The sequence below is a fragment of the Phocoena phocoena genome, chromosome 1 (genome assembly GCF_963924675.1).
Source record: "Phocoena phocoena chromosome 1, mPhoPho1.1, whole genome shotgun sequence".
NCBI lineage: Eukaryota > Metazoa > Chordata > Mammalia > Artiodactyla > Phocoenidae > Phocoena > Phocoena phocoena.
The window spans coordinates 13197565-13222337 of record NC_089219.1 but is presented as its reverse complement, the minus strand read 5'-3'; the positions used below and the strand labels follow the sequence as shown (position 1 = coordinate 13222337).

Here is a 24773-nt window from a genome sequence, read left to right as displayed (position 1 = left end):
TTCCCACCAGGGGAGGCGAAAGTAAGCTCAATGGGCTCCACCCTAGGAGTGGGGAAAGAGGGGGCCGGGGGGCCAAGGCCCTGCCCACCGTGCACAGATGCGTGGGTTGTGGGTGACGGATGAGAAGCCAGGCCTCCTGCCCCAACCCCATGAGGCTCGCACCATCCCACGCCCCACCCTGCAGGTTGGTGGCCGCCGGAATCCCCCGTGGTACCTGAAGCAGGAGGATGAACTGAGGGAACCTCTGGATGGGCTTCACCATCAGCCCGTAGAGCGTGACGCGGTCGGGGCTACACACCTGCCGCCGCTGTTGGAGACGAGGGGGGATAATTCACTGAGCCTCCGCAGCAAGGGCCCAGCACCCGGGGTACAGATGCGGCCCATCCCGGGCTCCCCTCCCCGGACCCAGGACCCTGCTCAGCCTTGGGCCCAAGAGAAGAGCCCAGGAGGTCCCTGGTTTCACAGTCAGGGGTCCCTGCCACCACAGGGCTCCCCGGTACAGCCCCTCACCCTGGAAAGCCTAGAGCATCACGTTAAAGTCTCTGGACTAAAAGCATAAGTAGGACATTTCAGCAATTTATCCAAGAAGTCAGGCTACTGAAAGTAGCCGAGACAACCATTCCCTCCACCTAAACTAAAGCGGACGGGCCTGGGCCGGGGTGAGGATTGGCAGGGGGACGGTTCTTACTGTCCTGTCTCTTGCTTCTGTTTCCACCTCTCCATCCACACACCTGTCACCTTGACCCAGGCCCTCAGCCCCTGCGACCCAGGCTGCCGCCACAGCTTCCCCACCGGCCTCTGCCTCCATCTGCCTCTACCCAAAACTTCAGTGGCTCCCCGCTGCCTGAAATAAGACATCCTAGCCCCTGGGCCAGGAGGTCCAGATCCGCCCAAACTGAACTCCACTGCTCTGGGCCTCTCTCCCGGGCGCCCAGTGCTCCCAGGATCCAACCAGACTTGCCTCTGACCTTTGCCCCATCACCCTTGCACCTGGAACACCCTCTTCTCCATCTCTCCATTTCAACCCCACTGACAGCCCCCAGGACCCATGTCAGATGGCACCCCATTGAGAAAGCCCCCGATCCTCTGGGATCCAGGCTGTAGGCTCCTGGCTGAGGCCGGGGGCCCTAGCCCACCTGCGCCCTCTGCTGGGTGGCACGTCTCTGACTCACCTAAGTGTGCGCCTAGGAAATGGGGATTGGGGACCTGGTCCCACAGCTATTGAGGCCTATAGTCCTTTAAACTCTATTCTCGCACGTGATCCCCAAAGCACCGCTTTAAGAAAAGGGATCATCCCGGCCACAACCTGAGCCACACCAAGCCCAGCCACCATCTGCAGATGTCACAGGCCTACGCTTCCACCTGTCAGAACTCCAGGATCCCAAGCGGCTTACAGAAACTTTAACTCTTCTTCACCCTCCCCTTGGCGGAGTGGGGAAAGGAGAGGCAGATTTTCTTCCCGTGGGACTGGGGATGGCCCAAAGGAAAGAAGAGAGGCGTCTGGGCCAAAGAAGTGATGCTGCAGCGATCCCCCCCTCCTGAGACACCTCCCTGCCCCCCCCACCGACGGCCGGGGCTCCATGGAGAGGGGCCCCGGACCACCCTCGGGCCCACCTTGAGGAACTCGAGGAAGGCGGGCTTGGTGAGACAGGCCTTCTTGATGATGGACATGGCATTGGTAAAGTTGTTCACGTAATCGCTGTACACGTCGAGCACCACGGACTTGGAGAACTGAAACAGGTGTGGGCGAGGCCCGGGAGGGTCACATCCATGCGAGGGGGAGGGCGACCAGCACCCCACCCTCACCGGCGACCACAGTCCTCCTCTGCTGGAGGGTCTCAGCTAGCCTTGAGGTGAGGAAACCTGTCACCCGGTGAGGGGAGGGGACAGGGCTCAGAGAGGCGAAGAGACACCAAGGTCACAGGGAGGAAGAGGTGGTGCTAGGGAGAGCCCGGGGAGGTCCCTCGTCCCGCAGCACGGCAGCCTGGCCCACAGGCGAAGGGGGGCATGGCGGCCCTTTGCTACGCCCCCCAGCCCCCCACCCTCAAGGATGGTGCTGCTGACCTGAGCCCCATGGACACACCGACCAGGGTGCTGGGTTTTTTGTCTTTTAGCAGAACCCAGTTGCCTACAACATATCGAAGCAGTTTCCACCGATCTGACCATCTCTCACCCCATGAATCTCTCTGGGGCCCACAGACTTCAGTGTCAAAAACCATGAGTCCAGCACACCCCCTTCCTCCACAGATGGGGACCTGAGCCCCGAGAGGGCCCTGGAGCTGCCCACGTTTGCACAGCTGAGCTGGGACCAGGCCAGGTCTCCGGGAGCACGACCCAGTGGCCTGGCCCCGACACCCTGCGGCATCCTCTGGGGCCAAGGCCATGCTCTGTGTGGGCGTCGCACAGTGGTCCCTCTGCGAGCGCTCCGCAGGGGGCACTTGAGATCGGCCAGGTGGCTGACCGCAGTGGCCAGTCTCCTAGAGGCACTGCCACCTAGGCGGAGCCAGAACAGTGAGCGGGCGGCACGCAGGCGGACATCTCCAAGGACACGCTGCAAGGTGTCACGCCCACCCCCACGTAGGCCAGGCCGACTCAGGCCCTGCCACCCTCTGACCCCGCTGTCTGGGACGAGGCGACCAGGTGGAGGCAGGAGGCTGGCCCGGAGAACATCCAAATCACGGCCGCGGTTGGCACCTTGGCAGGCTGGGGAGAGTCTGGGGACACCTACCGAAGCCACGAAGAGGTCCCCAATCTTCTCGGTGGAGTCCCACTCGGCCACGCGGGAGGACAGGGCGATCTGGAACATGGAGTGGCAGTGCAGGATCTCCTTCACGCGAAAAAACACCACCTGGCACTTGCGGGCACTCAGCGCCTTGGGCTCCATCTCCATCAGGGGGTTGCGGTAATCCTGACGGGGGGGGCGGGGCGCAGGCAGGTTGAGTACCCCGAGGCCACGCCACAGCCCCTGCCCCCGCTGCCCTCATGGCCACCTGGACCGGGCCAAGCAGAACTCGGCAGACCTTCCTGCGGGAGGAGCGCCCACCCCTCACACTTCACCTGTCCTTCTGGAAGGATCTCCATGATCGTAACACTCCTGACCCTTCTGCCCATCCATAACCCACCCTCGTGACTTATGTGTTAAGCTGGGTTTTCGGGCAGACCCCTGCCTGCAAGGAGCTCCACGGAGGCAGTCCCCAGGGGCCGGCCCAGATCGGCTTTGCCCACAGGTGAGCCAGTCTGTCTAACGGAGCAGTGGCAGTGATGTCACAGCAAGACCTAGAGCCACACTCTCCAACCAGCTTTGTCAGAAACCCAGGATATTTTTGTCTCCACCTGCCTGAGGTCTGGGCTCCTCCACTGTGGATCCAAACTCAGGAGGGGAAATGAGGTTGTTACTAGTACCCTCCCACCCCTACAATTCCCCTCCCCGTTGTCCTCCGCAAGAGCCCACAACATCCCAGAAGGTTCACCTTTTCAGGAATGCAAACTACAGACCAGGCCAGCACACCTTAGTCACGCAAGCATCTACTTAGCAATTCCTGTGCGTCCGGATCACAGGGGAGAGGGCGCACCCAGGGAGCTCCAAGATGACGGGGAGACATCAGCCCCTGCCCCGGGGGCTCCCAGAGCGGCGAGGGAGGCACAAGAGGCACCACATGCCCTCAAGCCCATAGGATACAGCTCATTTTATTGAACCCCGACATGGTTTCAGAAAATGCAGTCATCCTGTGAATACCAAGGCATCTGGAATTCTTGGTGTCCCCCATTTGGAGGTCCTGCTGTTTCCATAAAAGCCCTGGCCTTTGGCTCCTTCCCCTTAAAAATGCCCACAATCCCCAAACGCTCCTTGTAAAATGTCCCTCCGGGGTCTCCCCTGCCCTCTCCCCAGACCCCCCAGAGTCCTACCTGGAGTACCCGTTTCAGAGACTCCACATAGCTGCCTTCGCTCTGCACGATGGAGCCCAGGATGTGCCTCCGGACCACCTGCTCAGGCAGAAAGCACAGTCAGCACCTGTGCCAACCATGGCACAGAGCGAGCTCCGGCTGTGTGCGGAGCCCCGGGTGATGGGACGAGGAGTCATGACGCCCAGTGGAGCTGCCGGCCGCGGGACAGAAGGAACTCGTCTTTCCCAGAGCTGCTCCTGGACCACTGGGGCCTGGCAGGCCAGCATTCCCTTCCAGAGGCCCTGCCAACCCCAGACAAATGCCCGTGCTCCCCAGACTGCAGCATGGGGGCAGGGGACGCTGGGACTCGAGTCCCCTGCCTGGTCTCTGCTCCCACACATCCAGGGATGGGAAACCACCACTCTCCTCCATGGGGACGGGTGGCCTCCTCCATCCTTGGACAACTTTAGTAGAAAATTCTTTCTTAGATGAAATTGAAGTCTCAGCTCCCGACACTTAGAGACCCGATCCTTAACCAGTCTCTCTCCCGTCCCCGCCAGGTGGGCTCTACTTCAAGCTAAACGTCCCAGCCCCTCATCCTTCCCTCTTGCCCTCCCTGTCTCTCCTCAGCTATAATTAGTGCATCTCTCAGGAGCAGACCGACCAGCACCCAGTCGAGAAGCCCTCACCTGGATATAGCAGCATGCGGGCTGGGGGTGGGGGGACTCACTGGAATCACGTGGCTCCCACCCCAGACGTTCTGAAGGAATCGCTATGGGGTGCAACCTCGGTAACAGTGTTTTTTAAAGCTTCCCGGGTGATTCGAGCGAGCAGCAAAGCTGGGACAGAGCTCATGAAAGGTATCGCACGTGAGAGGTGTCCGAGGGGGGAGCCTATCCACCTTGGCCCAGAGCCGGGAGGGTGACTGATCCCCACTGTGCCCCCAAAGCCATCCTGAGAACATCGATCCAGGCGCCCACCACCATCTCCCCTGCTCCCCTCTGTTTCCTCCCTCCTGCCTCTGGCACACCTTTGCATCTCCTCCCACTGCCCTGCCTGCGCCCAGGCCTGACCATGGCCCCTGTCCTTCAAGCTGCCCCACAGCGGGATGCCTTGTCAGCGATCCCCAGTTTCCCAGGTGTCCCCAGAGCAGCGCTCTCCACCTCAGCGTGCTGACGCTTGGGGCCGTCCCGTGCACTGTAGGACATGGAGCAGCGTCCCTGGCCCCTACCCACCAGATTCCAGCAGCACCCGACCCCCCGCGAGCTGTGACAACCAGAAGCATCACCAGACATTGCCAAATGTCCCCTGGGGGACAAAATAAACTTGGTTGAGGGCCACTGGCCTAGAGTAACGAACATTGCTGATCCAAGAAATGCGAAAGGCTCCCGAGGAGACAGACCCGACCGACATCAAAAAGGGGAACCCCGGATTATGAGCTGGAAACCCGGGGTCCTGCCTGGCTCTGAGCTCTGATGGCTCTGACAGTGACTCACTGCATAGGGGAGGGAGCAGGGGGGTCACCACCTCAGTGTTGCCAGGGGCCAGGCAGGAGAAAGAAGGAAGGAAGGAGGCGGATGGACTCCCAAGACGAGAGGTGTGGCCGTATCTCCGATTTTCAAAAGGGGCCCATCATCAGGATTTCCTGCCACCTCCAAACCGGCCAACCCCCTCATTGCATTTGCTTCCCCGACATGTCTTGCTCAGAGCCCTCATGACCAGAGGGAGGCAGGGGTCTCTCCCTCTGCCTCACGGCTAAGAAAACCCCAGCAGGGAAAAATTCAAACCTGACTCTGCAGAGGAAGGTCCCAGAGCACAGCCACCCCGATCTCAATGTGACACTTCTGGAGAAGGAAGACATCGCCCGAAGAGCCCCGCTCCTGGGATGCCTGCGGTGACTCTGGGGTCTGAACTGATGACAGGTGGGTGGATTGGGGGAGGGGGGCCGGGCACCTCCAGGGTTCCTCCCTGAACTGGATTAGCTCGATGCTTCCCAGAAAGGGACTGCGGGCCCTTTGTTCAAACACCTTCGTTTGACCCGGTTACACAGGAGCTACTCTGGCTGCCACAGGGCTGGGAAGCAAGACCTCCACATGCAGCCCCACCGCCACCCAGGATGATGGCATGGAACCTGCAGGGTCCAATTTGGAAAGTCTGTGCAGCAGGTCGAGAAGAGACCCCAGAAGGTCCCCCACCCAGCTGGGGCTCTGTCAAGGGCCCCCTGATCATCAACTCCCCTTCCAGACCCAGACCTGCATGGTCCCAGGTAGCAGGCTGGGGTCCCCACCATCCCTCCCCCTGAAGACACCCCGCTCCCCCCACAAACCTGCTGTGGGCTCAGGCCGTCTGGCATGGGGCCCAGCTCCGGGGCTGGGGGCTTGATGTCCGTAACGCTGACCTCCAGGAGCCCCATGTCCTCCTCCTCCGAGTCACCTGGAAAGTGAGATGGGCTGGTGACACACGCAAGGCAAGGATGACACACCTGCTCAAACTCCAGGAGCTGGAAACCACCCTCCCCCCCACAGACCGGGGTCCTGGGATGAACGGCTCCTGGGGCCACAGAAGATTAGGGCCTACTCACTGGCCTCCTGGCTATACTCTGCTAGAACAGTCCACCCGGAAATAGAAGTGAGGGAGGGATGGAGCGAGGGAGTAGGAAGCAGCACGCAGCAGGGGCTCGGCTCTCAGAATCCACCCTGCCAGGAGTCTCTGTCCCCGCTCAGACCCGCCCGCTTCTGGGCTGGCAAAGGCCAGGCCGCCCGTGTCCCCATCACTAGACACTAAAAATAGTTTTCTTCTGGTTGCCAAAAAGGGGGAAGAAAGTTAACCCCGAGAAGAGCAGGGCTGTTTGGCTTTGTGTTTTCATCTTTCAAAACAAGAGACCCAATGGGGAAAAAGTCCAGCTGCTGTCCAATAGGGGAACGCAGACATGAGTGGGGGCAGACCTCAGAGGACAGATCGAGACAGACAGAGGCCGGGGTGGAGAGAGCGGAGGTCAGGCGGAGCGCAGTAACCCGGCCTCGCAGGGCTCCCGCCCCACGAGCTCCAGGCACAGGCACAGGGAGACGGGACCCCGCTGCTTGCGGCCCTGAAACCCGGTGCCGGCAGCCGCAGGCAGCAGGAAGCGGGTGCTAAGGGGAAGCTGGGAAGAGAGAAGTGGCGGTGGCTCCAGGGGGCCGAGGGAACAGGGACACGCAGACGGGCCTTACCTGAGCAGGAGACAGAAGAGGAGGAGGAGGAAGGACAGTGGATGACAGTATGGGGGTCGGGGTGGTGGCGGCCCTCCTGCCTGGCCCACATGGCACCCCGGGCATCACTCCGCACCCACCCCAGCCGCTGGCCCCGCGGCTTCCTCTTCCCCCATGCGCCACTGGGTAACATTCTTGGCCGGTGATTCGAGCCTTGCCGTGGCTATTAATAACGCCTCTGGTGGGAGGGTCGCTTTAGGAAAGGCTCCGGGCTAACAGGCAGGGTGGGGAGGGAGCCTGCTGGCCGCCCGGCTGGCCTGGGGATGGGGAAGGGTGACCAGGAAGAGTTCCCAGCCAGCCAGCATGTCCAGCCTGTCCGTTCTCCAGGCCACTCCAAGTTCGGAATGGCTCCTCAGCCCATCGTCCCCTCCCTCGTCGGGGGGTAGGGCTTCCCCAAAAGTTTGGTGCTGAATCAAGTGTATGCAGTGGTGGGGTTAATTAAACCCGCTTCACAGATGAGGAACCTGGCAGTCCAAGAGGGGAAGAAGTGGGCAAGGTCACACAGCCAGGAGGCCGTGGAACCAGGATCAGATCCAGATCAGCAACGTGCTGTCCCAGCACCAAACACCTCCTTTCTGGGGCTGCCACCGGGAATCACAGCTGCCACACAGGGGTCAGGAGCTGTGCTGGGCTCTTTCCATGTACTACTACTGCTCGGTCATCCTCACCAAAGCCCCCTGAGACAGATGCCAGATTAGCCCCATTGTACAGATGAGGAAACTGAGGCACAGAGAGGGGGAAATACATAGATTTCAAGAGGGTGCAGAGCCTCAAAGTCCTCCCTGGCTTGAATGCCTGTGCTAACGGGGCCCTGATCTCTCACCCCTGCCCTCACTCCAGCCAGAGGAAGCCTCTTCCGTCCCCTCCACGCCTGTGTGTCCCCAGGCGAGACACTGAACCACTCTGTGCCTGTTCCCCCATCTCCAAATGGGAACAAGACAGTCCTCTGTCCCTGTCTGGTGTTTATAAGTATTAAATGAGAAACTGTAAAGCTCTTCAGAGAGTGCCTGGCACACAACAGACACTCCATAAACGATGACCATCGTGAAAATCACTTCTTGAACGTCTCATACCTTCCCACCTCTGGACCGTTGACATGCTGGCTCCTCTGCCCAGAGCACCCACTCCCTGCCCCGTTCCCTGGCCTGATGGACCTGGGTCCCCTTCTCCTTCTGCTCTCAGCCCTTCCCTGACCTTTCATTCGTGCATTCCACGCTCACTTCCCCCACGCTCCCACCGTGGCAGCCCACCATGCGGCTGGTCATTTCCTGTTTGCATGCCTGTCTCCGTACTGTCCCACGTGCTCCTGCAGGCAATACTGCCTGACTCATCTTGGTGTCCCTGCACCCAGCACGGGGCATGGCACTTAGTAGGTTTTCAATAAATGTCGGCTGGTGGAGAAACAGGTGCATGGATAAAGAAGGGAATGAACAGGCGCGTTCAAAGATGAGGTCAGGTGAGCATGGGAGGCAAGAGGCCAAGGAGGCCACGACAGAGACCAGGGCAGGGATGCTGAAGGGAGAGGCCCACATTTCCCGGAAGAGATGGGGTCCACCTGCCACAGGCCGGGACACAAGCTGGCACATTTGGGGATCAGTCCCCGAACCCCACCGCCAGAGGAGCCCGGACACCCAGTGACCTCGCCCGCCCACCCCTGCAGAGACTGAGCCCGCCCCTGGCCCGGCCCACAGCTCCTCACCGAGGACGTCCTTCCTGTGCAGAAAGGACACTTTGCGCATGACTGCGATCCTCGTCTTCTCCAGCCCGTCCTTGGTCCCGCTCTTGGCGGCCTTCATGAGCTGGGTCATCTGAGCAAAGGCAGGGGGGCTCATCAGAGAAGCGGAAGGAGGCCTTGCGACATCTGCCACCAAGGGCCACCGGCCCTATCCAGGCCTCCCGGCCGGGGCTACAAACATGAGGACCCCGGAGCCCACTGCCTCCCAGGGAGGTGGCAGCAGAGGCCAAGAAAGACAGCAGGGCAGTGCCACCCCGAGACCTCGTGGGAAGGGTTGGAAGGGCATTCACGCCCTGGGGGACCTTCCGGGGGGAACCCTCTTTACTAACCCAATTTTTTCCCCTTGGGTGTCAAATTAAGGACATGGTGTGACACTGGGGAAAAGTCTGGAGGCCTGAAGTCCTAGGCCTGGTTCAGATCCCAGCCCTACCGCTCCCCACCCGCGTGACTCTGGACAAGACCCTTAACCTCACTGAGCCTCAGTTTCCTCCCTGAGACCCGCCAGAGCCTGTGAGGACTAAACAGGGTCTGGGAAAGCACGCTGGACAGTAAAAGGAGCTGCACAGATGCCCAAGCTTACTTTAGGAGCAAGTATAAAAGGAGGGGAGCAACCCCATCCCATCAGTGGAACCCCGGCCCCACCAAATAGCCGGGTTTCTTACTGAGCCTCTGCCCAGGAACAAGCAGGAGGCTGCTGCCTCCACGGAGCCGGGCGCAGCTTCCCTCAGGTGGGGAGGACCCGTGGGCACAGGCACAGCAAGCGAAGCAGACACAGGGCGCGGGCGGAGGCAGGCCCAGGACGGGGAAGCGGCACCTTGGGCCTGCAAACAGAGCTGCCGTCCCCTAACTCACTGCTTTGTCCCCTCAGCCCCCGGCCCAGTCCTGGAAGCTTCCCTGACGTACAGCCAGTGCTAGAAGTTTCCACATGGTTGGAAATGTTCCCTGTCTGCGCTGTCCAACGTAGCAACAGCCAGCCACACGTCGCCACTGGGCACCTGAGAGCTGGCGGGTGTGGCTGAGCACCCCGAGTGCTGGTGATCTTTAATTTTAATTAACTTAGATGTAAAGAGCTGGGTGGCTATCATAATGGACAGTACAGTTCTAGGAAAGCCCCTTCTCCCTGAAGCTCTCTGCTAAAGGTGGGAAGCACTCATCTGGGGGTCCCTGGTCTCTGCTCTCTCTATCACCTTCCTCCAAACACCCGCCCTGGTCCCCAGCATAAGGGCCCGGGCACTTCTCAAGGGTCTGGGTCAGGAGGGCTTGCCGAACACTGAGTGGGCGCTGAGGCTGGGGGCAGGGTGGTAACTTTTCAGGAACAAGATGACTTTCTGGAAACAGCCAACAGCCAGCAGGGGAAAGGGAAGTCCCGGGCCCCTCCCTGCCTCTCAATGGTATGATTCTAGAGCAGCAGTTCTTGGTCTTTCGGAGAGGTGGGTGGGGCTGTCATAAACACCTGTGAGAATCGAATGAGAGGGACATTCGACCCCAGACCCCGGAAACCGTACGAAGATGCTCACCCTCCTCTGAGGGGGTCATAACCCCCACAGTGGAAACCTCTGTCCTGGAGCCCAGTTCCTGTCTCAGCAGAAAGCCGTCAGGGGGGTTGTCCTAGGAACCCCCAAAGTGGTCTTTGGGGGAACCATCAGAGACCCTTCCTGGGCCAAAAAAGAGCAACAGGTGAGCACCTGGAAGGCGTCCCTGGGTCAACCTGCCACCTTCACTGGCTCACAGCACTTAGGACAGAGCCCGATCTGGGGGCCGACTCAGGGGCCGGGCTGGGGAAAGCACCCTGGTCTCGACGCCGCCCTCCACGTGCTCCCTGCTCCTCCCTGGGCCGCAGCTTCCTAAGAAGTTAAATCTGCCCCCACCTCCAGTCACAGGGCTCTCAGAGGGTGTCCATATAAGGGTCTTGCAAACTGTAAAGGGTCTCTCCGCCTCCTCCAGAGAGGCCTCCAGTTCTGAGGAAATGGGCAGGGCTACAGGATAGAGGGCGGGCAGGCTCTGGCTTGCACAGACCGAGGCTTGAACCCCAGTTCTGCCGCTGGCCGCTGGTGTGGCCACCAGCCAGTTGCCTCACTTGCTGGCCTTACTAACGCTGAATGACGGCAGTAAGACAGCGGCCTGCTAGGGCGTCTCAGGGAGAAAACGGTCAGGCACACAAGTAGTAATGGTCACCATCCACTGAACTCTTAGGCTGTGCCCGGCGCGGCCCTAAGCACCTGACAGTTCTGAGCTCACATCCACCCTGGGGGCTGGTACTGTTCATGCCGCCATTTCCCAGGCAAGGAAACTGAAGCTCAGAGAGGTCAAGAGGCCTGCCCAGGATCACACAGCGAGGAGGTGGTGGGGCTGGCGTTCAAATCCAGGCCTGCAGGCCTCCAAGGCCCACAGCACACAGTAGGTGCTCAATGAATGGAAACTACTGCTGTCCATATCATCATCCTTATGCAGAGGTCGGAGTCCCATCTGAGAAGAAGGCACTGCGGTTTCTCCTACTGGCCTCCTTACCCCGGACCTCTCTGAACAGCTTCGAGGCGGAGGAACGTCCAATGTCACCAGCAAAGTGTAACCCAAACCCACCTGCCATAGTTACCAAATTCATAGATTCCTAGGCCTCGGCCCAGACCTGTAGAATCAGCTTCTCTGGGGATGGAGCTCACGAATCTGCATTTTTCAAAGCACTCGGGTGATTCCGAGGGCCCTAAAGTTTGAGAGCCCACACAGGAATTCTTATCGACGGTTAAGGTGTCAGTTGAGGGTGGGAAGAAAGAGAGGCGAGGACATGGACAGGAGCAAGCCAGCCTTTGGCATCAGCCCGCGAAGCCGACGAAAGATGCCACCAAGTTCCAGGGCTCGAGGCAGCTCCGGGACTCAGCCCCGCCCCTGCGGCCCCAGAAGCAGCAGGAAAGGCCCCGGGAGCCCCCAGGACTTGGAGGGACAGACAGACAATACCTTATAATCGTACTTGTGCTTCAGCTCCTGCATGTCTCTCCCCCCAACTCTTAAAGCCAAGATGTCTCTCTTAGTCCTGGCGCATCGCTCCTTTAGCCTAGTCAGGTCTGGAGAAAGCTGGAGCCCCCAAGCAGCCAGGCAGAAGGACAGCAGGTGAGAGAAGCAGGCGGGGAGGGCAGGAGACAAAACACCGGCAACAGAGTAAAAAGGAGACTCAGGTGAGGTGGTGGATAGACAACCCGGGGCGGGTGGGATTGGGCATCTGGGGACCACCAGGCCCCTGCCTGGAATGAGCTCCAGCAGCATCCAACCCCAACATGCCAAGCAGTTGGGGGCTGGGTCTCTGCAGCTGTGGGGGAGCAGAGGTGGGAGGGGAACAGCCCAGGCCCCCTCCCAGTGCTCAGAGGACAAGGACTGTGTCTCGGTCATCTCCCCATCCCAGGAGCCCAGCATGCGGCTCTCGACATAAGAGGCTCTTGGCAAGTTTCCGAGATGGATGAATGGCAGGTGGACGGATGGGTGGAATGGGTGGGCAAGGGGATAAATGGATGAGTGGGCAAATGCAGAAAGATGGGTGAATGCAGAGAGGGGTGGATGGTTGGATGGACAATAGACAGATGGGTAGATGGACAGGCTCACAGATGGATGGATAGACAGATAAGTGGATGGATGGGTGAGCAAATGGATACATTTAGTTGGATGACTATACAGATGGCAAATGGGTAGAGGGATGAAGAGACAGTCAGATGAATTAATAAAAACATGGATGGTTGGAAGCAGTGCTGTGCTGGTAAATATTCAACGAGTGGTTCTCCAGGAAAAAGAGCCCTGCCTTGTAGTATTTCCACGGCGTGAACACGCCCACCACAGCCAATTTCAGACTACCAATGTGACATCACTGAGTGTGTAGTTGGAAAGGGATGTGCACAATTGGTTCTTGGGTTCTTGTGAGCTAGTTTGAGCTGGCTCGAGCACACCACTGGAGGAACAGAGGGAGGGAGGGATGATGGGCGGGCAACTGGATGGAGGGGTAGGTGGCTGGCTTACATACTATCTGGGAAGACGGACAGATAAATGGACACACAGACAGACATTCAAATGCATGAACTGTAGGAGCAATAGTGACATTTGGTAAAATATAGAGAAGACCATGACTGGGATTACTTGTAGAAAAGTAGACAAGCAGAGGAATCAAAAGCACGAGCTTCGAGGCAGGTGGGCCTACATTCAAAGCACTGCTCCCCGCGTACTAGCTGGAAAAGTCTCCTTCCCTCTCTGAGTGACAGCTTCCTCACTGGTAAAGTAGCCATAATAATAACTACCTCATAGTATCACTGAGAAGGTGAAATGGACAAAGCATGTAAACCCCAGAGCTTAGTGAGTGTTCAAAAAAATGGAAGCTTTTTTAGATATTAGACTATCTTTCAAATAATAAACGCTCAATATTTGTTGAATGGATGGACAGTTGACTGGATGGATGGATGGATGGATGGATGGGCGGATGGAGGGATGAACGGATGGACAAGGTACTTCCTTTCCAGTCCTATGTGATGTTGAGCTACAGTTCTACCACCTATTTGCTGTGTGGCCCTCACCACATCATTTAACCTCTCTGAGCTTCTGTCACTTAGGTTCTCTGATCAACAAAATGAGACTCTTAAAGCAAGTAATACCAACCACTCTAGGGTATTAGGAACAATAAATGAAACTGCTCTGTCAGCTGTACCACACTGGGCAAATATTCACTATTGTTATACAAAGAAGTAGCAGGACAGGGATCCTTCTGAGAGTTACTCAGACTCCCCAGAAAACTGGAGTCCTGTTTCATCTGTAAATAAGACTGACATGATAAATCATAAAGGACCTGGGCCTCTGCCTCTCTCAGGGTCCGAAGAACTAGATTCGAAGGTGAACTGCAGAATTAGCCGGATCAGAGTCAACCAGCTGAGGTCAGAGCTGGCATTGCTGCCCAGGCCCCTGGCCAACTGGATCACGGTCACCTTCGTTATGAAGAGATCACAATCAGAAAGTGGACAGGTTCTGTGGAGCCCGTTTCACAGCTGGGGAAAAAAAGTAAAAACCTCCCACTGACCATGGGGGGTGACCAGCAGGCCCTCATTAATCAGGATCAGGCTCCCGGTCACATCTGGGTCAAGGGCTCCTAAGGAGGTCCCCCTGCAGAGCCTCGGTCATTTTCTTTGGCAAAAATCGGCCCACTGAGGGCTGGCTTGGCCAGACACCTGCAGGAGGGGCTGCACGAGTTCTTTTGCAACTGCACAGGGTACCAGGCTCCTGTTAGACTCTAAGGACAGGACCCGACTCTGCCCAGATCTCTGCTGCCGGACGCGCCACAGCACAGACTACATACAGGCAGGCGGCGGCGGCACCGGAAACACGCAGCGGCTGCAGCACGACGCATAGGAGCAGATGCGCCCCAAGCAGCTCAGGAGGGCAAAGCCCTGCAGGTGGGGCTGTGGTGGGGCAGTTCCCAGGCAGAGGTGGGTGTCAGAAGAAATACCCCCCTACAATCCCTGGGGGCCTGCTGTTCAGGGAACAGGCGGGCCTGGGCCCATGGCCGGAGAAAAGTCCTCATGGTCAGAAATTCCAAGAACTCTGCACGTCGTCTGCCTGCTGAGGAAGAGTCCCAAGCCCCCAGCTTGAGGGTGTGCGGGACACAAGCCCAGGGGCAGCCCCCAGAGACCCCCACCCCTGGGGCCAGGCCAAGGTGAGGGCCCGCCCAGCCTTTCTCAGAGTGCTCTGTGGGGCCCTTGCATCCCCAGAGGACAGAGCGCTGTTAAAAAGCAGATTGCCAGGCCCCACCCAAACCCTGAACCTGGGAGCGAGGCCACGACATCTGCTATTTCAACCAACTACCAACGTGATCCTGATGCCTGTGCAAGTCTGAGGACCACCATGGAAGAGCCCAAACTCAGCATCCCCACGCGTCCTGCCCTGAGAGGTGCTGACGGTTCCCTCTTGGTCCCCAGCAAGAAGGCACGGGGCTGGGGAAGTGGCCGTGGGAGATTAGGCAGGACAGTCAGAGGCTGAGAACAAGGGCTGGCCCAGGCCTGGAGCCCCACCTGCTCACACCCTCCAGAGGAGGGCTGGGACACACGAGTCCCGCCCCCGCTATGCAGAGGCTACCCAGGGCATGTGGTGCCTTCATAACCAAAGCCCCCTCTCTCCCCTAAACTAGAGCATGCTGTCCCTTCTAAGGACAGAAGCAGGAAGAGGCCTATTCCTGGGCTTTTGCCTGGGTCATTCCTCCAACTGGGGACACCTTTCCCATCTCCTCTGGCTTCTGCACCCCAGCTCCCAACCCGCCTCTCTTGGAAGGAAGCCTCCTGTGATTAGGCCCATCAAATCCCACCTGTGTTGGGCAGGCAGCCATACGTACACGGGCTCGTGTTCACAGAAAGACACGTTTTCTTCATTTCTGACAAAGCGTTTCATATTCGGTGTCTCCTCCTAGACCAAAGGTTCCCCAAGCCTGGGCTGGGTCTTCCAGTCTCCCTATACCCCAACCCACACCCTAACATGTGGACTGGGCACAGAGTAGGTGTCAGAGATGCTTAACTTTTTTTGCTAGCAGGAGGTCAAGGCTGTTTTCCGTGGCGCCACCCATGGGGTCCCAGCCGAGAGGAGAGCAGGGGTTCAGGAGAGACCTGCTCAGCCCCCAGGCTTCCTGAGGACTTAGGGAGCCCTCTTCATCTGAGTAAAGTCTGTCTGAAGACTCTTAGGCGTAGGCGCTGCTCTGGCCTGTGCCCCTCTCCCAGAAGGGATCCCCAAACTCAGAAAGGGGCAGGAGGCACTCAGAAAAACTTGGGAGTTGGAGGCCCCTGTAATCCAGCCTGGGCCTGGGGCCCCTGCCTGGTCCCTGCCCCACCTGCAGGCAGGAGTCGCTGACAGGTTGAGCCCACTTGCCTGCCTGTGTCTTTTCAAAAGGACCCTTACAGAGACCCAGTCACCTCTGGTCGGGCAGGGCCCGTCTCTAAGAGGCTGCTCCCATTCAATCCCAAATCTCAGCATGGATAGAACCTGCCTTCTGGTGGCTTCTAGAGAACACATGGGACAGGCAAGGCTGTCACAGCAAAGGAGGAACCAAACAATCCATCCTCCTCTTGGCTTCCGTGGCTCCTTCCGTGAAATCAGCAGAGTGAACTCTGTTCCAGGCAGAAACACTGGAAGCAATCAACGCATGGATGGCCCCTTGAAAGGCTCTGGAAGGAAGCCTCCCGGGCGCCTCTGACTTAGCCCGCTTGCTCACCTCCCCAGAGCAGAGGGTTGTGGGGGTCTCGGATCGATCTGAGAAGCCTGCTGTGAGGCAGGGAGAGCAAGCTGACTTGATCCATGTGTCCACTGTAGTCACTTAGTTAGGCCGCCCAAGCACTGTGTTCAGGAGGACTCTGAAGCCAGATCTGAGCCCGTGAGCAACGTCATCAATTGCCGGGTCTGCCACAGGCCTGGAGCAGGGGCAACACCTGTGCCAGACACTAACCACGCCCATCCTAGGTTTAGGGCTCTCCACGGCCAATCAGCAATGCGGGTGGGTCACTTCCTGTCTCGGGATTACATGGGCCACTTCTCCCTCTCTCACCATACATCCCTGGGAATCAATGAGGTTTAGGTACGAGTCTCAGGCCTGGCCCTCACCACCCCACTCGCAGGTGCCTTGGCTGGGGCGAGAGACGCCTTCCCCCTCACCTTGGGCTGGAAGGACACTCGGTGCTTGGCGGGTTCCGCCTCCGGCTTGGCCTCCTCCCCGGAGTCCTCGCTGTAGCTCTCAAACTCACTGGAACTCCAGCCTAGGTCCTCCGTCTCCCGGGGTGCCCCGTCCCGGCGCACATCCTCGTAGAGCAGCTTCCTCTCTGCCCCTGCTGGCCAAGAGACAGGGCTGGTGAGCTGAGGCCCTGAGGCCAAGCCCACCAGCCCCAATTTCTGAACCCAGGCGGGCAGGTGGGGGCGTGGGTCAAGGTGGACCTTCAGCTCCACTTCCTGGTCCATAAAGCAGGAGGCAGTGAGAACACGACATCCACCCCGCAGAGTGAGGAGGATGTGAAAAATGCAGAGAAGCATAAGAAATGTGCCTGGCACACAACCGGCTCAACAACTTCCCCATCCACATCACCTTGCCAGGATCGGAATGCTCATTTGGGGCTTCTGTGGCTTTTTATTTTATTTTATTTTTTTTTTGCGGTATGCGGGCCTCTCACTGCTGTGGCCTCTCCCGTTGCGGAGCACAGGCTCTGGACGTGCAGGCTCAGCGGCCATGGCTCACGGGCCCAGCCGCTCCGCGGCATGTGGGATCTTCCCGGACCGGGTCACGAACCCGTGTCCCCTGCATCGGCAGGTGGACTCTCAACCACTGCGCCACCGGGGAAGCCCTTCTGTGGCATTTTTTAGAGGAAAAGAGAAGCCCTAAGACCAAGCCCTGACTCAGGCCCTCAGCTCTGGCCTCAGCATGCTAGGGGGGAAAATGAAGATGGTCCGGGGCATTGAATGACTCAGATCCCTCACCCCAAATCTGAGTTCCCCGTGAGGGTCCAGGATGGTCCAGTAGGGGGCGCGCCTGGCCCAGCGTCCAGGAATGTTCTCTTTTCTTCCCCGGTCCCACAGGAAATGCCTTGAACGGGAAACTGGGGGACAGAGACCTGACGGTCCACTGGCCTGGAGGGACAGGTGCCACCAGGGCCGGGCACTCTTGGGGGTCCCTGTCAACTCGGGTTTGAGATGCTGTTTCTAGACTGAGGTGGGAAAGCCAGTTTCCCGGGCCAAGAACACAGGGTCCCAGCCCTGGCCCCAGCTCTACCTCTGGGAGCTCTCGGCCTCACCTTCACCTCTGAGCTTCACTTCCTGGGCTGTTACCTGGAGAATAACTGAACTGCAGGCCTCACAAAAGTAAGGGCAGACTCCAAAAAAGTGCACGAAGGTGAAAATGCTTTTCATTAACACAGACAAAATATGGCACTGAGAAGCGTTTAAAAAAAAAAAATCTGCTCAGAAACCACGCATTCTAAAGAGCAGAGAACTTTGGTTATTGGAGCCCTCTCTACAAAATGGGGATAATAAGCTGAAAGGTGGAGTAAATATAATATTTCACAGAAAGCTCTTAGCCAAGAGCCTGGCACATGGCAGGCGCTCACCAAAGAGCAGCTGATCCTTACTCGCGGGGGCTCTGGGTGGGCTTGAAGGTCTCCACACTGACCCCAAGCCTCCACCTCCCCCGCACGGGAAAGCCGGGTGGGTGAGGGGTCGGGGAAGATTTTCAGCCAAAGAGCAAAACAGACACACTGGGGCTTAGCTGGAGACTCAGGTCCCAGGATCAGGAGGAAGCATGGGGTTATTTTTCAGCAAAAGATGATAGTGACTAACATCTGCAGGGAGTAGAGCAGCTGGTGACCAGGCTGTGACCTTCACAAGGCTGGGCTGACTGTCCTATTACTGCAGTGGAGGCCCCACAACCCGTGAGTCAAGGGGCAGAGCCCAGTTCTTGGGGCTGCCCCAGGGGAAGAACCACGTGACATCTACTTCCCCTAACGTCTGGCCCCGCCCACCTAATCTACATGCCAGATTCTCCCAGCAGCCCTGTGGGGCCGGAAACTATCACCGCCTCCCATCAGACAGATGAGAAAACGGGGCCCAGGGAAGACGTGTGCTTGCCCGAAGTCAGGCAGTGAGCGGGGAGGGGGCTCCATCCACTCACCGTGCTGCCTTCCACAGAGGCACCACCGTGCTGATGACCCCCTGGGCTCGTCCAGAAATACTCTCTCCAGTGGAGACAGCATCACCAGATTCCTAAGTCTTCAGAGACCTAACAGTGGCCTGGTCCCCACTGCCCCCCCTCCCCCCGTCTCCTGGGGCCACGGTCTTCACTAATGCTCAGGAACATGGCTCCCCTTTCAAAGCACTTACCACCACCCACTCAGTGCTCTACATCAACTATCTCACGGCATCCTCCCCACAACCCAAGGAGGAAGCTAGCATTGCCCAGTTTTACAGATGCATCGACTGAGGCCAGAGAGATTTAACCAGAAGTTCTGCGGCGTGACCCTCCCCAAAGTCCTGTGAGGTCAGGACGATATTCTGATTTCATACGAAGAAGCCAAGGCCCAGAGCACAGAGCGCTGTGCCCTAATTAATGGCAGAGCCGGGATGAAAGCCCGAGGCTGTGTGGGTCCACTGGCCTGTGCGGCCTGCACCTCAGTGGACAACCTCCACACTGAGCGCCGGCTGAGCCCACAGGCCGTGTGGGTCAGTGCGGGGCCCTGGCAGGTGTGATGTTCACAGCGCTCCTTGTGGGGTGCACCTGCTGAGGGCTGGGCCCGGCCTCACCGACTCAACCCTCCCACAGCCCCGAGAGAGAGTGGGGGTCTCAGGGCAGGAGTCCTGGTCCTCAGTCGGCAGGCTCAACTGGCTCCCAGACTACCTGCTCTTGCCCACCTCAGGGTAAACCACAGGACATGCCATATCCCCACACCCTGGGGACTCGAGGCTGCCCAGTGAAGACTGTGACCAAGTGATTAGTGGCTTCATTGGATTCAGGAGGGAGAACAGCCCAAAGCGGTCAAATAATGGCCTCAGGCCACTCCGATCTCCTGGCTCTGGGACCTTCATCCAGCCACCCTTTCCCACTCTCCCAGATTCACATGAGCTACAAGCAGAAATGGGTTCCAGGCTCCTCCAGGGCTTGTTAGATGGATGGGTGGATCATGGGCCCACCCGCCCTGCTCCTGGGACAGGTATCAGGAGTGTGCCCCCGGGGAACGTCAGGCCTCATCATGTTGTCTCTCCCGTTGGACTATATGCTGCCCCAGGATGGTTACGGTCGCCCCTGTCAGACCAGGAGCTCCACAAATGCAGGGGCTGTTTCCCCCACTAGATGGGGAGCCCCTGAAGACAGGCAGAAGAACAGTGTTGTAGAAAAAGCAGAGTCCAGCAGATGTCTATTCAAATTCTGGCTGTGTGATCTGGGGCTGGTGGCTTAACCTCTCTGATGTGACTGTCAACTGGAGCCATAGGCCCTGCCCTACCAACCTCACAGGGTTGACTGAATAGGGGAAGCAAATGCGTTTCATCTTTCATAAAATGCCACCCAAGTCCTTTTGGGGGGGGAGCAGAGCACTGGACTTGGAGTCAGAATGACCCAGGTTCGAATCCCAGCTCTGCCTCTACAGTTTCCTCCTCTGAAGAATAAGGAAGTAATACCCTAAGTCAAAGTTTCAAAGCAGATTACAGGAGACAAACCATGAAGAGCAGCTGGCAAAACGTGTTTAAGCAAAGACGGCTCTTACTGTGAACGGATATTAAATATCCCTCGTCCCTGGGTAGTCCTCCTTCCAGCTAGGTGAGTATGTGGGCCCAGTTCCGGCAGCACTCACCCTCCTCCACCCTGTTTCTCCTCTGCGGCCCCAATCTCCCCGGCAGGGCCCAGGCTTTCCCAGGCTTTCTCTGCTTCACCACTCAGCAAGTCTGGACTATTGACCCATTTTCAGGAGGAATGGAGGCTTGGAAAAGTGAGTGGTTTGCCTGGGGACCCACAGCCCAGCAAGTCCCTGCCCCTGAAGCCCTAATCCCTGCGCTTGAAGCGTTAACTCCTCCCCATGAAGCCCTAACCCCTCCCCATGGAGCCCTAACCCTGCCCCATGAAGCCCTAACCCCGCCCTAGCCCCAGCCTGGCCACGCCCTCAGCCATCTCCAGACTCTCCCGGGAAGACGGCCGTGGTTTTTGAAAGCAAGAAGGAGGGGCCGTGGACTGGGTGGGGGCCGGGGAGGAAGTGGAAGGACAGACCCTCCCCATGCCCCGCCCTCCCGCCATCCCTCCCACCCCTCCTCTGTCCGGAGAGAAGCGGGACGCCTGAAAGAGGCTTTACCGGGTTGATGGGCGTCCAGGTTCTCGCAGGGGACGTCGTCGTAAATCACATCTTCTTCCAGGGCGGGGAAAGTAAACCGGTCGACTGGGAGAGAAGGGAGAGGAAAAGAGCACGAAGGAGGCTGTGGTGGCCCAGGGCGGCTGCCAGACTGACAGCAGGACTGCACCAGCTGGCAGCTTCGGCCGCCCGCCCGCCCGCCCGCACCCCCACGGCTCATCTGGGCCAGCATCCTGCAGCCCAGCCCCTGGGGAGCCCTAGCCTGCCACTGCTCTAAGAGGACGCAGCTTCCGCTGCCTCTTCCCGCTCCCCAGCCCCTCCAAGGCGCCCTCCCAGTGACTGCGGCACATGCCCCCTGCCGCCCCGACACCTGCAGGCCTGCCCCTCTGCCTGATGGCACCTACAGGGAGCATGAAGCAAACCCAGCACCTGTGCCCCAGGGCCCGGAAGCCTCTTCAGCCGCCCAGGCCCCCAGGACTACCCCAAAAGGAGTCACCCCCCACCCAGAGGTGGGGGAGGGCAAGGCAGCCATATCTAATGAGCACAGGACACGGCAGGGAGTGGGGGAATGGATTTGGGGAGTGGGGTTAAGGAGAGTCCCCCAAAACTCAGCCAGCGGGGGCCCGATTGGTAAAAAGTTCTGCAAATGAGCACATCACTCCCCTAACATTTTGCCGGGTGTGCTATGAGCGGGGCAGAGAGCACATCCTGCCCATGTTAGCAGCTCCAGAGCTGGAATATTTAAAGAGGTCTCCCCCCATAACTGTGTGCCCAATCTCTGCCCTCTCTAGGGGCACGTGGCCCCCGCAGAGCGAGGGTTTGGGAAACCAGGCCCCACCCCTGATGGTAGCCTGTCCTCACCCCACAGGCCTTCCAGGAAGACAGAGGACCAGATGGACTCTGAAGTCCCCGTTCCTAACTGCGTTGCTCCCTGCGGTCCCAGGGCCCCCAGAGCCCTATAGGAGCCTCACCGCCCCCTCCCCACCGACACAGATTCTGCCTCCCACATGGCTCAGACCTGCCCACCTCTCTCCAGGTCCCTGGCTCCAGCCATCAGCCTCCCTCCCCTGGACAGCCTCCAGCCCACCACCTTGTCTCGGAGCATCAGTGATGGGACTGAAGTGCAGACGTGGTCTCATGGCTTCCCCTTGGCCTCTTATGGCTCACTGTCACTTTTGGGAAAGCACGGCCTCCGGGGGCACCCCACACACACTCTGGGAGGAACTGGGGAGATGGCAGCCTCACCTGGCCCTGCTCACCCCTTAGACCCGCCCCTCCACCACACCACGGCTCACTGCTTCCGAGGTGCCAGGCATCCCCTCGCCCTTGGGCTCCAGCACAGGTTGCCCTCTCAGCCTAGACACTCGTGCCCGGAGCCCTGCTGTTTCACTCTCTACCTCAGGACTCGTGGCTCTCCCAACCCCACCTCCCCATCCTGGCGCCCGCTCTCTGCATGGTAACCGCCCGCCTACGTGTCTGGTTCTGCTGCCAGAGGGGCCTCGTCTTGGTCACCAGTGTACACCCACCACCCAGATCACCCTGGCCCGCTGTAGGAGCTTTGGAAGTATTGGGGGGACAGATGAGCAGCTGAATGTGTGATCTACTCCTGGATCACGACTCACATCAGGTGGCAAAGGGGGGCAACTCTCAAGGGTGGGCAGTGGCCAGTCCACCTCAGAGCTGCCACCAAGCCCACAGCAGCCATGCAGCAAGGACAACCCCTCGGCTCACACGAGCCCACATCAGCTCTCTCAGCCTAGAGAAGGGGAGGCTATCCTGACACCAACCTCCTGGGGCTGAGACCTGGGGGGCGGGCGGTGGGGGGGGGGCGGTGCGGGGGACTTACTGCGACGGGAGCTCTTCCGTCTCCAGCTGGAGCGCCGGACCCCAGAGAAAGCTGTGTCCACGGCATCCCCATTGCTCACCACGGCCGGCTCCCTGCGGGCGGAGAAGCAGGGCCAGTGAGTCAGGAGGATGGGACAGCTGGTTCCTTGAAGCGTCAGACAGCCCCTCACCAGGTGACAGGGCCACTTGACCCCAAGGCCGAGCTGGGGAGGCCACAGCTGGGTTGGCCTTGGACAAGCCCCATCCCCTCTTGGTTTCCTCACCTTTAGAAGGCACCGTAAGGCCGACCTGCTGCTTTACAAGAGCATAAAGGTCAAACGTATTCACGGTGATAAGTGATAGGGATCAGATGTTCTTCAGGCCAGGGCACCCTGTCTCTCCTCCTCCAGGGCAGACTCAGTGGGAATCTCCATCTCCCCAGTCTCCACATGCAAAATGGAGGAGAGGACTGGGGGGCCTTGCGTCTGAGAGACAAGGACCTGCAAAGCTTCACAAGACCATGCACAGAAGGCGGGGCTTAATTCCCACACACACTTGAGGATGGGCTGGACCAGAGACACGCTTCCCAGGAGCAGAGAAGCAAAGGGAAAGCAGTGGAGAAACAGCAGACACCACCTTAACCAAGCGGTCAAGTGAGCACCCCCAGTGCCATCACTCGGGCATCACGGACTCCAGATACAACGTGATGAGAAGGGTGCTCACCTCTGTGGGATTCTTACCCCAAGTCCATAACCCCAGGCGAATCATGAGAGAAACACCCAACAAACCCAGATGGGGGAACATGCTATAAAACACCTGCCCACTACTTCTCAATGATCATGAAAAACAAAACTGAGGAACTGTCACAGAGCAGAGCAGTGTAAATGACAACTGAATGCCACGTGGGTCCTGGATGGGATCCCGGGACAGAAAAGGAACATAAGCAGAAAAACTGATGAAATGCAGATAAAGTCAGGAGTTCAGAGAACGGTAACGTACCGACACCGGTTTCTTAGTTTTGATAAATATCCCGTGGTCGTGTAAGATGCTAACAATGGGGAGAACAGGATGAGGTGGTATATGGAACTCTATGTGCTACCTTTACAACGTCCCTGTAAATCTAAAACTATCCCAAAGTGAAAGGTTTTTGTTGTTTTTTTAAGCCCATGCTCAAAAAAAAAAGCCACATCTGGCAACCCAGAGGGTAGACGCCTTCTACTGTCCAAGGCAGCTGCCACTGTTATGAAGAATTGACTTGAACTTGCCAGCACGCAAGCCCTTAACAGAGGAGGAGGAGAGGGAGGGGGAGGGAAGGGGGAGATGACAACCGGAAGTGCAGGGAGAGGGGAGGGAGGAGAGTGAAGTGTGGAACACCTCCTGTGAGCAGGCCCTTGGCCTCGCCTTCCCAGTAGCACTGACAGGTAGATCCTGGCATCCTTCCCACTCCGGCAGGTGGCGGGCAGAGGAACCTGCTCAAGGTCACCAGCCTGTGAGTGGCAGAGCCGGACGGCGAAGCCAGCCTGCTGGGCCCCTAAGCTGGGCTCTCAAGATGCGTCTCAGGTAACAGAGCAAGGACGGCTGTGACGGTGGCAACATGCCACGTCTGTGCTGTCCAGTGAGCCACGCGTGGCTACGGGGCACTTGGAAGGTGGCTAATGGAACTTAACTTTTCGTTTTAGGTCATTTAATTTTAAATAGCCACATGTGGCAAGCGACCCCCGAACAGGAAAACGCAGGCTGAAGCCACCAGCACTATTGGAGAAGCAAGACTCAGCTCCGGTTTTACTGCCAGAAGTCAGCAGTGTCGCCTGGCGGGGAGGGGCGTGTTTCAGTCCTGGGGTAACGCTTTCCATCAGCGGGAAGTTAAGGCCAAGAGGGGACAGGGCTGGTCTGGACCAGGACGGGTGCTGGGCTGGAGCCACCTGAGCCCCAATCCCTAACAGTGCTTCCCTGAGTCATTACCTTCTCAACCTGGAGGCGGCTTCAAGGTGCTGAGTGCAGCTGCTCAGAAATGCTCAGACAGAACCGAATCATTCCAGCGGGAGCTGACGTGAGACTTCGGCAGAATTTGGTTTTAAAGTTTGCTTTGCTACGTTAACCGTGACAACTGGTGACTCCTGGAAGAACGCGCCAGGTGCCGCTTGCTGTACTTTACCTATATTTGCATATTTCACAACACAAGAGCCCACGTGAGGTAGGCAGTGTCGTCCTCATTCTAAGATGGGGAAACTAAGGCTCATGAAGTCTTGATGACTGACTCTA

The 24773-nt window shown here is 58.5% G+C and overlaps 1 protein-coding gene across 5 annotated transcripts in view; it reads right to left on the bottom strand.

Annotated features, from left to right (window-relative positions):
- The window catches only part of ARHGEF10L (Rho guanine nucleotide exchange factor 10 like), a 109421-nt gene that overhangs the window by 67136 nt on the left and 17512 nt on the right, over nt 1-24773 (bottom strand). For 2 of the 5 annotated variants that reach the window (XM_065895807.1, XM_065895816.1), the window contains exons 4-12: nt 22534-22625; nt 20691-20774; nt 16525-16694; nt 8833-8941; nt 6212-6318; nt 3907-3984; nt 2729-2908; nt 1615-1731; nt 215-307 (exon numbers count right to left, since the gene is read on the bottom strand). In XM_065895807.1, the coding sequence (XP_065751879.1) occupies nt 215-307; nt 1615-1731; nt 2729-2908; nt 3907-3984; nt 6212-6318; nt 8833-8941; nt 16525-16694; nt 20691-20774; nt 22534-22625 (1030 nt within the window). Of the gene's footprint in view, nt 1-214; nt 308-1614; nt 1732-2728; nt 2909-3906; nt 3985-6211; nt 6319-7094; nt 7267-8832; nt 8942-11820; nt 11938-16524; nt 16695-20690; nt 20775-22533; nt 22626-24773 lie in introns of those variants that run through there. The other 3 variants (XM_065895797.1, XM_065895827.1, XM_065895837.1) reach the window with 3 other exon arrangements.